Source organism: Tursiops truncatus, chromosome 8 (assembly GCF_011762595.2).
Source record: "Tursiops truncatus isolate mTurTru1 chromosome 8, mTurTru1.mat.Y, whole genome shotgun sequence".
In the NCBI taxonomy this organism is placed as follows: domain Eukaryota; kingdom Metazoa; phylum Chordata; class Mammalia; order Artiodactyla; family Delphinidae; genus Tursiops; species Tursiops truncatus.
The window spans coordinates 58,552,443-58,566,417 of NC_047041.1; the positions used below are offsets into that span (position 1 = coordinate 58,552,443).

General features: G+C 45.0%; 1 protein-coding gene across 3 annotated transcripts in view; it reads left to right on the plus strand.

The window, feature by feature from the left end:
• Positions 1-13,975, plus strand: part of CLPB (ClpB family mitochondrial disaggregase) — a 163,118-nt gene that overhangs the window by 30,747 nt on the left and 118,396 nt on the right. For all 3 annotated transcript variants that reach the window (XM_073808531.1, XM_033862370.2, XM_033862374.2), the window contains exon 3: positions 4,854-4,940. In XM_073808531.1, the coding sequence (XP_073664632.1) occupies positions 4,854-4,940 (87 nt within the window). The remainder of the gene's footprint in view (positions 1-4,853; positions 4,941-13,975) is intronic.

Here is a 13,975-nt window from a genome sequence, read left to right on the forward strand (position 1 = left end):
ATCCCTTCAGGTTTGCAGAGCCCTTTCCTTCAGATTTCAGTGTCACCTCTTAAAACCCTAGTGGACCTATAAAGAGACTAAATCTCAGAGAGATAATATACCTTCTGTGGGGTGTCAGAGTAGGAGGTGGCAGAACTGGAACTAGAATGCAGGTCTCTTGCTTCTGCCCTGTGCTCCTTCTACACTGTTCATTGAAAGGATAGCAAGTTTGGAGAAGCCTTCTCTCCCAGCAGTTCCTCCTCTTAAAAGAAAACCCTGCAGTGTACAGAAAAGGAAACCTCAGCATGCTAATGTGCATATAATAAGTAGCTCAAAATTATTAGTAATCAGAGACATGCAAATTAAAACAACAATGTGAGATCCCTTTACACCTATTGAACTTGCAGTGATTAGGAAGTTGGCTACTGCCAAGTGTCCGTGGTACACAGGAACACCCCTGTCCTGCTGGTGGGAGGGTAGATGGAGCAGTTGTCCTGTAGGACCCTGGCACTATTTAGTTAAATCAAGTGATATAAACCCTGTAACCCAGGGATTGCACTCTGAGTACATGCCCTGGGAAAATACTCACACAGGTCCAAAAGGGTATATGTAAGAGGATGTTCTTTGAGCATTGCTTTTGGTGGCTGAGAGATGGAGGTTAGCTGGGTGGGTATCCCTGGGAGAGCAGAGAGGGAAATCTGGTGGATGTGCCATAGAGCATTAAGTAGCAACTTAAAAGTGGAATTATTGTATGAATTAGCAGTATGAACATATCTTAAAATGCAATTATGGACTTCACTGGTGGCGCAGTGGTTAAGAATCCACCTGCCAATGCAGGGGACAGGGGTTCAATCCCTAGTCCGGGAAGATCCCACATGCCGCGGAGTAACTAAGCCTGTGCGCCACAACTACTGAGCCTGCGCTCTAGAGCCCACGAGCCACAACTACTGAGCCCACACACCTAGAGCCCGTGCTCTGAAACAAGAGAAGCCACTGAATGAGAAGCCCGTGCACCACAACCGACAGTAGCCCTTGCTCGCTGCAACTAGAGAAAGCCTGCGCACAGCAGTGAAGACCCAACACAGCCATAAATAAATAAATAAATAAATAAATAATTTTAAAATGCAATTATTTGTGGAAAAAAGTAATAAATACACACACGCACATTTTTTATATATATATAAATAAAGAAAAAATAAAAGAAAACCCTGCTTGGCTTAGGTTCTGGAAAGCAAGAACTTCAGTCGTCTCCTCCTCAGTAGCCAGTATGCGGCCAGGCACAGAGTGAGTGTTTGCATGTTTGTTGAATAAATGAACAAAGGAGTGCGTGAAGCCAGCCTGGCTGAACTACCCAGGTCATCCCATGTGACCCTGTGTTAGAATCCCAGGGTACTTGCCAACCTGCCACTACCAACTTGAGGCCAGATCGCTTTGTTCCTTCAAAGAGATAGAAACAGGGTAGCGTGGCAGGCAAAAACCACTTTGTACTGAGTACTTGCTATGTGCCAGGGACTGGGCTGGGATCCCTGCAAATTAGAGATTACTGTCCCTATTTGATAGGTGAGAAAACTGAGACTCAGAATTGATTTGCTCAGCATTATCTAGCTGAACCAGAATTTGAATCCACGTCTGACTTGCTCCAAAGGCTTTTATTCATCTTTTTCTTTTTATTACACTACCCTCAGCCCTTAAGGGGCAGGAAGAGGAGGCATCTCAATCTTCTTTCTTCAGCACTGCCTCCAGAGGAGTGCTGCTTCTAGAATTCTCAGGGCCCAGGCAGGGGAACACAGGTCACTGACCCACTAAAGGCATAAAGGATTCTGGCTGCACTGCATTTCTTCTGTTCATGCGCACTTTCTCATTTCCCTGCCCTAGCTCATCTCCCTTGGTCTGTGTTACAGCAACCTCCAAATTGGTCTCCTTGTCCCCATTTTCTATTCTGTCTCCTTTCAAATTCAGCCTGCTTAAGCTATTAGGTTAATTCTATAAGTTCTTTTGCCCCAAACCTTCAGTGACAACCCCACTTGCCTATGGTGAGAGTCCAAGGAATGGCAAATAGGTTTCTTCTTATTGATGGTAGCTGATTGAAACCAGTGTTGAGAAGGATTCTGAGGCTCTTTCAAAGGCTCCATAGGAAAGAACTGCTGAGAGAGAGTCATGATTTCTGACTGAGATACAGGAGGGCAGGACCATAGCACACACATGCCAGGCATTTGTCAACCCTTTAGATTGGGTTTTTAACCTAGGGTCCACTATTGATTTCATGGGGACCTACGAACCCCTGGGCATTGTATGTAAAGAAAGATTTTTTTTTTTTTTTTTTTTTGAGTGTGTGTGTGCCTGTGCACTTTTCTGGAAAGAATCATCAGCTTTGATGATTTATCCTCAGAGGAGTCCATGGCTTAAAAAAGGTTTATGCCTACTGCCTTGGCCTCCTAGCTTGGCTTTTGAGGCCCTGTGGTAGGCCCTGCCTACCTTGGCAGCTGCCTGTTTCTGTGCTGCTAACTGTCACACAGATGGATCTACCTGATGGTCTCTGAGTATACTTTCTCATCCCTTCCCTGCTTCTGAATAGTATCTTGTGTCTTTTGTCTTGACTGGCATGCACTTCCTCCCTCTTCTGTAAATTGTTCCTATTCGTCAAGGCATAGTTCAAGTCTTTTCCCTCAGACACCTCTCATCAGCCCTTCCTGATTTTCTGGTCTTACAGACTGAGGGCCAGAGAAGTGAAGCCATCCAACCAGAATCACAGTTAAAATCAGACTCCAGTCTCTCAGTTCTCAGAAACTTGCGCTCTCCACAGCACCACTTGGCCTGCTAAACAAGGGAAGGTTTTGTGCAAAGAGAGATTTCTGTCTCAGAAAATTATCCCCAGGGTTCTTAGCCTCTTTAACACCTTTGGCTATGGACAGTTGTTTCTGCATAAAGGATGCTTAACAGTGTATGTGGTAAGAGGAAGAGGCCCAGGACTTTGACCAGAAGAAACCTTTCAAACTAGAGGTGAGAGAAGAGGGTTTCCCAACCTCCTCTCTCAACACTTTCCCCTCGCACTTCGTGCCTGAGTCGTGCCAGACCTCTTTCAGGGCCTCATATACCCCGTGCTGCCTTCTACTCTGATGAGAGGCTTTACCTCTGCCTGGAACACTCCTTCCCTCCCTTGCCCCCTTTTGTCTTGCTAACTCTCTATCATCACTTCCTCTGAGAGGCCTTCTGGGTCATTAAGGCTAGGTTAGGTTCCCTGGTTGTACATTTGCAACTTGAGGCCCCCTTCCTAGCACTCGTCTGATGTGTAGCGACGTGCTTGCTGGTCTGTCTTCCCCTCAGGCTTTGACAGTGCCTGTCTCATTCCCTGCATCAGCACAGGCTGAGTGAACGAATGAGTACATGATGTGTCTCTTCATCCTCCCAAGCCTTTATCACCTGCTTACCTCAGCAGCACAGAGGTTAGACTTGGCTTGGTCCAGAGGGGCATTTACTACAGATTATGGCATAAGAATGGTGCTAGGACTCAACCCCAAGCCTCTGGACTCTCTGCCAGTGCCCTTTCGTCTAGAACGCACTGAAGAGTAGACAGCTTCCCAGTTCCCCCTAATGCCCATTCCTCATAAGCAGCTCCTGCCTTGTTGGTGAAACACTTGACTTTTGGTCTCCCTGTTTCCTGGCCTCCTACAGCACTTATGGTGGGAAACCACACACGACAGCCTTTGTTTTCCTGCTATCCTGAGTCCTCCCTCCACAACTAAATTCCTTAGGGCAAACCCCATGTCTTCTCCACACTCCCATCCCAGAATTCAGCACAGGGCCAAGCATATGTCATGCTGATTTGCTGGAGTCCATTTAGTCTTTTCTCTTCCATGTTACATGGAGTCAGGTTCAGTATAGAGGAAGGTTGGTGAGGTGAGAAGGATTCAGGCTGCAGAGCCATTATTGACTTGGGTTCCAGTCACTGTACTGCCCCTTAACTAGCTTTGTGACCTTCAGCGAGTCATTTCCCCTCGCTGAACTTACTACCTCATCCATGAAAAGAGGAGATTAATACCAGCTCCTTAAGCTTGTGTGAAGAGTGAATGAGAGCATGTATGTAAAGTTCTGGGGCAGTTCCTGCTTGTAGGAGGTGCTCAGTAAGAGTTGGTTCTCTTCGTTCTCCTCTCTATCCACCCCCACATTATAGGGCCCCCTGCTACTGGGACCCAGAATTCAGGCTTTTAGTGGTATACTTAAAAACTTTTGTTAACAGCTACTGAGCTCCTACTGTGTACTAGGCACTGGCATATAGAGTCAAATAGGCTCATATGGACTTTTCTAGAAACCTAATCTAGCATTTCTAACATTCTTTCCATCTTCCCTTGCATTCAGAGTTCCAATTTCCAGACAGTGACCATACAAATAAACTTGAGAAGTGGAATTCTTCCGTAAACCGGGAGCTACATAGATGAGAAGTGTCATTGGGCATTTGGTGCTAAGCATGGGGGAATTCTAAGGTAGGAGGAGAGATCTGTGGACTGGATGAGTCAGGAAAGCCTACTTGGGAGAGAGTCCTCAAGCCAGGGTTGTATCCCATTATATGAAAGTAGGTTTAGAATAGGCAGAGAGGCAGGAAGAGAGCATTCTGGACAGGGGGGAAGGCACATTCTTTCCTCAGTAGGCTGGGAGGATGACAGCAGAGGCAAACTCATTTAAGGGAAGAGGGAGAGAGGTAGGAGAAGGCTGGGGTCAAGGGAGAGTGGCCAGAGGAGCTGGGATGGGTATTTAGTTCTCAAAGCCCTATAACTATTTCCAAATTCACCTAGCCTCCCTGTTTATTGATTTTTCATTTCTTCCACTCTTATGTCCATGATAAGCCATATACTGAAAATATTTCTGTCTCTTTCTAGGCTGTTGTCGGAAGGTGCTGATGTCAATGCAAGGCACAAACTTGGCTGGACAGCACTCATGGTGGCAGCCATCAACCGAAACGACAGGTGAGAGATCTCCTTCCACATGGGGCTCCCTTTGCCAGAGCTCTGCAGACCACGATCCTGAACACTCTCCCACCCTTGCCTGTCCCCCTGCTGTCTTCTTGAAAGGCAGGGAAATGGACTCAGCCTAAGGAACTGTTCTACACCTGGCGCAGTGGAAAGTATAGGAGATGTGGAGAGGGAAGATGTAGCTCTGGATCGCAGCTCCATCCTTCATTGACTTTGTGACCTTAGGCGAGTCATTTGCTTTATTGAAGCAACAAAATGTTTGAAAGCCTGTTGTAAGTGGTTAAGTGTACCTGTGTAAGTTATCATTATGATTACGTTATCATTGTCCATGTTGAGCAGTCTGCAGTCACTGTCCCCAGCAAGGGCTCCATTGGGCTGTTCCTTTGGAAGTTCTGGTATAAACTAGGGCAGGTGGGGGTGTTCCTTCCCTCTCATTGGAGGCCCTGCTGTTTTCCTATATGCTTCCCCATTCCCCCAGCATGCAGCTGTTGTGTAAAGATTGAAACAGTCTACTTTGTATATAGTTATCTCTACTTCTTACAACCACCCACAAGATATATATTATTATTTTTCATTTTGCAGCTGAGAAAACTGAAGCCCAAAGAGGTAAAGTGATTTGTCTAAGGTCACACAGATAGAATTTAGAACCTGGTGTGACTGCCTGCAGAGTTTGTGTGTTTTACTGTACCTCACTGCTGCCTCCCACTGCCAGATCCAGGGCTTGGGCTGGATGCTGCCATTACGTCGCAGTCTCTAGCTGTGATTATGCAAAAGAATTGATTGAAAAAGAGCAAAAAGAGATGCTTTCAAAGAAGGCAGACTGGGTGCTTTAGTAACAGCCACTGACATTGATGGTGGGAGGTGGAAGTTTTCATTTTCCCTTCAAGCAGATCTTTAAGGATTTTATCTGCCAGTACTGGCCACCTTTGGAAGGGTCATAAATGTGGTGGAAATCAACCAAACAGGTATTTTATAATGTCGGGGAGGCACTGCCTCAGTCTGGCTGAGAGACTTAGCTGTACTGAGAGTTCTCTCGTCTCTGCTGCTCTGTTGTGAACTTGATCTCAGCACTCTTTCTCCTTATTTGCCCCTTTAGCTTTAAGCACATAGTCTTTAAAAGAAAAATTAATGTAAATAGGTTCCACAGTTGAGAGCCTGGAATCCAGTCCTGGCTCTGACCCTTAGCTGAATTTCAAAATTCTATGAACACCTTGTTTCTTCACCTGACATCAACTATTTCTACAAACATTTGGTAGATATCTACTCTGAACCAGGCTTTATGTTAATCACTGGGGAATCAGAGGCCTTGGGAGCTCGTGGTCTAATGTGGAAAAGACAGGCAGGTAGAGAAACAGAGTATAGTGTAATCAGTGGTATCAGAGCAGTGTGGACAGGATAGTATCAAAGCAGAGGGGGTGAGGGGACTGAATCTCACCACAGAGCAGATAGATTCTTACTATATTCTTGTGAGAATCAAATGAGATAATGTATATGCTACAGGTTACAAATGGTGAGATGTTATTCTCTGCTGCTCACATTAGACCTCTACACACAAACACACATGTGCTTATTCTACCACTTATAACCCCCCTCCCCTGCCTCCACCCCCACCCACCAGTCTTTCCCAGCTTGCAGGTATCTCCATCTGCAAGAGGTAACCCGTGGTGGAGAAAAGGGAGGGGGTATGTGCCCTTCTATGTTTGGTTTTATCAGCATTGAGACAGAATAGGAATTAACACTATACTTAAGAGTACTGCCAATCAGTGAGCACATAGCTAGTAGATGTGCTTTGAGGACACTTCTCTCTGAATCTAATGAGTTGTTGGTTTAACTGATTGCTCTGTCTTTATCCAGGGCCATTAGCAAATCAGTGATGCTCATTGAGCAAAGTGAGAGTGTTGGCTTGTATGTACTCGGTTCCTAGAACTAATTATTGGTGTTTTAAGCTTCTATTTTGTGCCCTCCTCTTCCTTCCGGTACCCAGTGAGGACAGATTTTTATAGAAAATAGCATACTCTCAGGTTGGCTTTATTTATTCATATCACAAAAATTGTTTGGCACCTACTGTTTGCCAGGCACTGTTCTTGACAGACAAATATCCCTATCCTCAAAGAGCTTATTTCTGTACAAGTGGTGGTCCCTGGGTAGAGAGAGGCAGGGACAGACAATAAACAATAAATACAATGCATAAGTAAACTATATATTAGAAGATAAGAAGTGCTAATGGAAAAAAAGGAAAAGTAGAATCTGGTAAAAGGGAATGCCAGGGTGGGTAGGCCTCATTGGTAAGGCGCCATGGGAGTGGTCTTGAAGGATTATCGTGTCCATTCCAGCACAATCTGCCAGTAAGTTTTTCTGTATTAGAAGTGTGCTGATTCTCATCTCATCAGTCACCAAACCCTTCTGGAATCATACTGGCCAAGCCTGAAATGCCACCACCTTTGAAATGGGTTGGGTCAAGGGCGAGTAGAGGGACAGCACCCCGTGATTCAAGGCTGAAAGTAGAGAACCTTCACCTCCTTTAGAATGTTGGCAGCCCACAAGCTCAAAGGAGATATCCTGAGAGAAGCCCAGTCATTTCACCCTCAACTGCCTTTAGTGCCTGGCTGCTTAATGTGTTAAGTCCTTGGGGATATGAACACAGTAGTCTCTATACTTAAGGAGATTATCTTCTTGTGAACCTTTATTTATATATGTATTTATTATTTTATTTAATTTTGAATAGTAAAGAGAGTGCTATTTTGTTTAATTTTGAACAGAAAATACAGTGTTATAGAACAAAATGTTAAAAATATGCATGGGAACTTATTTATAATTTATTCCCTCCTTTTATTTACAAAAAGGGTTTAAGGTGACTTAAATCAAAATACAAATATAAATGTACACAGGAGAGTTAAAACTGGATCAAGATCAGAAATCATATTGGTAAAAGGAAAGATAATTCTATCAGGATTGAACTAGAGATTTTCTTTTCCAAAAACAGGTTTATTGTTTTTGTAAAGAAAATATAGAGAAGAAAGTAGCCGTCAACTGAATCCCCTCTACCTAGAGACTGATCACTATATCCATATCTATATCTATGTGTCTAATTTTACATAAATGGGACCAGGCTGTACTCACTGTAAATCAGGTAATTAGTGGAATGGAGTATGAATTTAATTTGAAGTTTCCTGACAAGCAGGGCAAAAAAGGGATACAGAGAGTTTTGGTTCTTCAGGAGAGAGGAACTTTGTGCTGACATACCTTTATGTTATCATGTTATGCATCCAGCAGACTTTTTTAAAAACTAGACTGTGTCAGGTGCTGATATGCTAGGCTAAAGGGGATTCAGATACTAAGTAAGCATCACAGCCTTTGCCTTAAGAAGCTTACTTGGACTGCTGACATCAAGGACTTGAGCATTGTGATGGCCATTGTCTTCAGTAGCCCTCCTGCCAAAGATTTACCAACATTCTGCTAGGACAATCCTTTTGCCAGCCTAGTAACAGCTTGGGTGTAGTGTTGACTTGAGGAGTAGTTGGCGGGGGCTGGCCCCTTCTCCACAGTGAGCCCTCCATAAGCCTCATGCCACAGGCACTTGTTTAGCCTGAGTCTGGGTGCCTCATTCCGTGTTGCACTCTGACCCAGCCCAGATAAACGCTAAGCCACAGGGTCCCAGGATGACCACTGTGACTTAGCACAGCCTCTACTGGCTCGTGCAAATATACCCAGCCTTCAGCTAAATTCAATTAGTTTTTCCTTAAGAAGGGAAAGAAATCCAATTTTACTAAACATGGACAGACGGTGGAAGGCACTTTGATGTTACAACCTCTCAGTGATGCTTTACTTAGTCACAAGTTCATAAGCAAGAAGGCTTAATTACTTGGGAAAACACGGGATTAAAACTGGACACAATGGCTGAGTATCCGCTCTTGGGCAACTTGATTCGAACCCATGCACCCAGTTCGTGTGTGGTGCAAACTTTGATGTGTGCTGTGACAAGCTGAAAGTCATGACCCCCTCAGGGATGCTCCTTCAGATGGCATTTGCAGGATGTGTAGGCGGAGAGGCAGGGCCTGCCGGGCCTGTTTGCTCTACTTTGATGTCCAGGCAGCCACAGGCCGCACTGTTTGCTCTTTCACTGAGGGGTGGATTGGGAGCCTCCTACCTTTCCCAGTGGACAATGGCCAGCAATGGAGTGTGACGACTGTTGACCATTCCAAGAGCCTGGCGGACCAGAACAGGGCTTTGGGAGGTGCAGAGCCTGGGGGGCAAAAGCTATTTATAGGACAGCCATTTCTCCAGATGTAGCTTTCTTTAAAGCCTAATGGTGGTTGGGCGCTCATCATAGAGGTAAAAATAGTCTCATGAGTTTTAACAGGTACTGAGTACTGCTTGACCTTTTGTCCAATGACACTAAGGTATTTGTAAATTGAAAATTTAAGTCTGTCCTGTTTTCTTCATCAGCATGTATATGCAGGGGATAGTGGTTTGGAAGAAAAATGGTATTCTAATTCCTCAAAAAAGAAGCTGTCAAAACACGTCTGATAAAAGAATAGTATCCAGAAGATATAAAGAACTCTTACAAATCAGTAATTAAAAGGTAGCCCAATTTTTTTTTAAATAAATTTATTTATTTATTTTTGGCTGCACTGGGTCTTCGTTGCTGCGCGCAGGTTTCTCTAGTTGCGGCGAGTGGGGGCTACTCTTTGTTGTGGTGCGCGGGCTTCTCATTGTGGTGGCTTCTCTTGTTGTGGAGCATGGGCTCTAGGTGTGTAGGCTTCAGTAGTTGTGGCATGCGGGCTCAGTAGTTGTGGCTCACAGGCTCTAGAGCGCAGGCTCAGTAGTTATGGCGCACGGGCTTAGTTGCTCCACGGCACGTGGGATATTCCCAGACCAGGGATCGAATCCATGTCCCTTACATTGGCAGGTGGATTCTTAACCACTGCGCCACCAGGGAAGTCCCAATAGCCCAATTTTTAAAAAATAGGCAAAAGATTTGAGCAGACACTTCACCAAAGAAGAGATTGATGGCAAATAAGCACATGAAAGATACTCAGCATTTAGGGGAATGCAAGTTAAAATCACAATGAGATACCACTACACACCTATACCAATGGCCAACATTTTTAAAACTGACAATACCAAGTGCTGATAAGGATGCAGAACAGTTGTCATCCCTGCTGATAGGAATTCATAATGGTATAGCCACTTTGGAATATACTTCAGCAGTTTCTTATAAAGGTAAAACATACATTTATCATTGCTGCTACAGCCCAGCAATACCAACTCCTAGATATTTGTCCATGAGAAATAAAAACATACATCTACAAGACCTGTATGCAAATATTTATAGTAGCTTTATTCATAATCACCAAAAACTTGAAATCACCCAAATGTCCATCATCTGGTGAATGGACAAATTATGGTACATCCATACAGTGGACTACTCAGCAGTAAAAAAAGAACAAACTTCTTGTACAGGTAACAATATGGTCAAATCTTTAAAGCCTTATGCTAAGTTAAAGCCAGACATGAAAAGCTACCTGCTGTATAATTCCATTTATATGACAGTCTGGAAAAGGCAGTACTATAGGGACGGAAATCAGGTTAGTGGCTGCTAGGGTTTAGGAGTGGGAGGAAGGGCCCAATGGAACTTTTGGGGTGATGGAAATACTCTAAGTGTTGATTATAGTGGTGGTCATAGAACTCATCAAACTGTACAATTTAAAAGGATGAATTTTAGTATGCATAAATGATACTTCAATAAACAGACTTTTAAAAAGTTTTCAAAAAACCACCATATCTCTCTACATTTTCACTGTTAATTGTGACCTTTGGTGTACTGAGAATTCCTGTTAGTAGAGTTAAAATGAATTCATACTGTTTATAGTCACCTGGAATGTTTTGAATTCTTATAGTTGATGGTATCTTACATTGGAGTACTATATATTCTGATTGTTAGTAGAGAATAAAGATTTGTGGATTCACACGGTTCGTGATGTCATGAAGTACAGTTACTAATGAATAGTGCTAAATTCACCTTATGAGTGGTATACAGTGGGCTCACAAAGTGTCATATGGTTCTTTATGGCGAGGAGAAAGTGCAGGGTTCAGGACTGGGAGCTTGCCTCTCATCCCACATCATTCTTGGTTTCCTTGTCCCTGGACTGCCACGCAGGGAGGACCACCTAAATAGCATGGCCATTGTGGAGCTTCAGGAACCAAAGATCCTGAAACAGTGGGGTCGTGGGTGGAGGTTCAGATTTGAGTCCACTTGGGCTTGCTGGTTGCCTTGAAAGCCCCTGCCTCAGAGAAGTGAGACTGCCAGGCAGAGAAGGAAGCTCCAGCAGAACTGTTTGAAATTCCCCACAAGAGTCTCCCTCCCTCCTTCTGCTTTTTCTCCCGGGGTGCATTTCATCAGCATCGGAAGGACTGCTTCCCGGCACTGCCTTCCCTGCTTGGCTGGAGTCCCTGAGGAGCTGAGCTAATGAGTGGATAACACGCATTTGCCAAGGCCTTCCTGGATGTGGTACCTGGGCTTTGTTAATTTTAAAATGCCGCCATCCTTGGCTGAAGACCATTTAATTCCCTCTCATAGCAGTCATTTATTTTTAGCATTTGCTTATTTTCCCTCCACCTTACTAAGGGGAGGGGGGGCATTAAATCCTATCTTTAAGAACCCAGCAGCCCAAGCCAGATCGCTGACCTGCAGGAGAGGTTTTACAGGCCTCTCTGTGTGGCCGACAGCTCCACAAGTGTTCTTAGAGCAAAGAGCTGATGCTTCTCTTGCAGCTGGACTGGGGCAGCCTCCATGGGAGGCTCTTCTTCCTTGCTGGCTGGCCAGAGGCAGAGCAGGTAGAGAACCCCAGTACCTGTGCTTTAATGTAGGTACCAGGGGACCTGACAACATGGAGGTCTATCCTGCTTTGGAGGCCTACAGTCTCTTCCCAAGGTCCCCAGCCTGTTCTCAGCCTGGCTGCTTGCTGCAGAGTGGTGCTTCCTTTGGCCGGAGGAGGCTGGCTTTGTGCTATCTGATCTCCTGACTATAGTGGTGATGATGGCTGTGGTTGACTGAGTGTCTTCTGTGTGCCAGGCCCATGTCGAATACTTCCCATGTTGGCTCTAATCCTCACTGCAATCCTAAAATGGGGGGATTATTATCCCTATTTTACAGATAGGGAAAATGAAGCTCAGAGTTGCCTAAGATTGTCCAGTAAGTGAAAGGGGGAGCCAGGATTTGAAGTCAGGTCCCTCTGAACCCCAAATCCTTATTCTCTCCACTGGATTATACTACCTGGGTAGGGAAGATGCAGGGAGCAAAGCCATGCAGTGAATCAAGGGGTGCCAAGACCAGGAGTCAAGTCAATTCAGGCAGGGTTTCTTGATGACCCACTATGTGCTGGATGATTTTTTGAGAAATCTAAAAACTGACAAACTACTCTCCTTGTCTTCAAAAAAGCTTTCAGAAAAGGGATAAAACAAGCCTCCTTTTAACGGCAGATTGAGGCAGAATGTGGTCAGTACCCAGAGAAGACCAGCCTAGAGTGCTGGGGTAGGGGTTAATCATGAAAGGAGGCCCTTTCACATGAGGTGGGCCTTGAAAGACGGACAGGATTTTGGTTGGTAGAGGTGGAGAGCAGAAAGACAGCATTTCTGGAATAAGCACCATTGTGAGCATAGGCTCATAAAAGTAAGAAAGTAGGGATGTACCAGAGTTAGTAGGGGGCACTGGCAGGGTCTGGAGACCAGTGAGGGTAAAGGAAAGCCTTATCCAGCATGGACCATGGTCCTCTCAGGCTGTAACTGTCTAGCATGTGGTAGAGCTGTGAGCTCTAGAGCTGGACGACCTGGATTCACATCCAAGCTGTCTCTTCCTCTTACTAGTCATCTACCTTGGCAAGTTCTTTCACTTATCTGTGATTGTTTCCTCAGCCATAAAATGGAGATAATAAGCTGAGCTACTTTAAATGTGTAAATATATGTATAGTGTTTAGAATAATGCCTGCCACATAGTAAGCACTTGATAAGAGTTTGCTACTTTAGTTAATAGTAGTATAGTAGTAGTGGTAGTGTCTTAATTATTATTATGATTAACACTGCTGCTGCTGATTGGTGACCTCAGGAAGTTAGTGAATTTCCTGCAGGTAAGCCTATCTTTGATGGAGGTGGGGGTATTACTTGCCTCTCACCAGTATCTGATGGGTGATGCAGAAGCAGTAGGGCTTTGGAGATTCTTTTTCCACTCCTTTTCATCTAAGAAGCTGGGCCTAGAACATGGGACCCCAAAGCAGGGCACTTTGATGTGGAGCTTGCTCTCATCCCAGGTGGCCGCAGCTGCCTAGTGAAGAGCAGTTCCCAGTATTTCCCAGCAAGAAAGGGCGGGTGAGCGTGCTGGCCAGGTGCCCGGAATGCCAGCACCATGCCCCCAGAAAAGTGTGCCGAGCTTGATGTCTCTCCCACCGCTGCTGTGGTTGATTATCTCTGAGTAACAGAGAGTCATTTCTAATCCCATTTAGAATCATTGCTCAAGATAATCCTGTTTCGTAGTAATGATATTCCAAGCCCAGCATGCACCCGTTTCTAGTTTGGCAGACACATGCCTTGACCTCAGGCCACCCAGACACTGCTCCCTGGAAAGTGATGTCAGCTCATTTGCCTAAACTGACAGTCTCAGGGTACCCACCCCCTTCTCCAGCGCTATATCCCATCCTGGGGTTCTGTGTTCAGTGCTGTCTTCATGGAGAAGATCAGTTCGGATGAAAAGAGCATCCAGTACTCATCCAGTTCAGCAGCCTGGGGAAGGGTGTTCCATTTCTAGGGACTGTGGTATGGTCCACTCCTGCACCTCCTCTTTAAGGACATCAGACCCACTCTGTGCTTATTTAAATAGGGGTGCCACAGGGATATCGGCTCGGTGCTTTGTGACCGCCTGGAGGGGTGGGATAGGGAGGGTGGGAGGGAGGGAGACGCAAGAGGGAAGAGATATGGGAACATATGTATATGTATAACTGATTCACTTTGTTATAAGGCAGAAACTAACACACCAT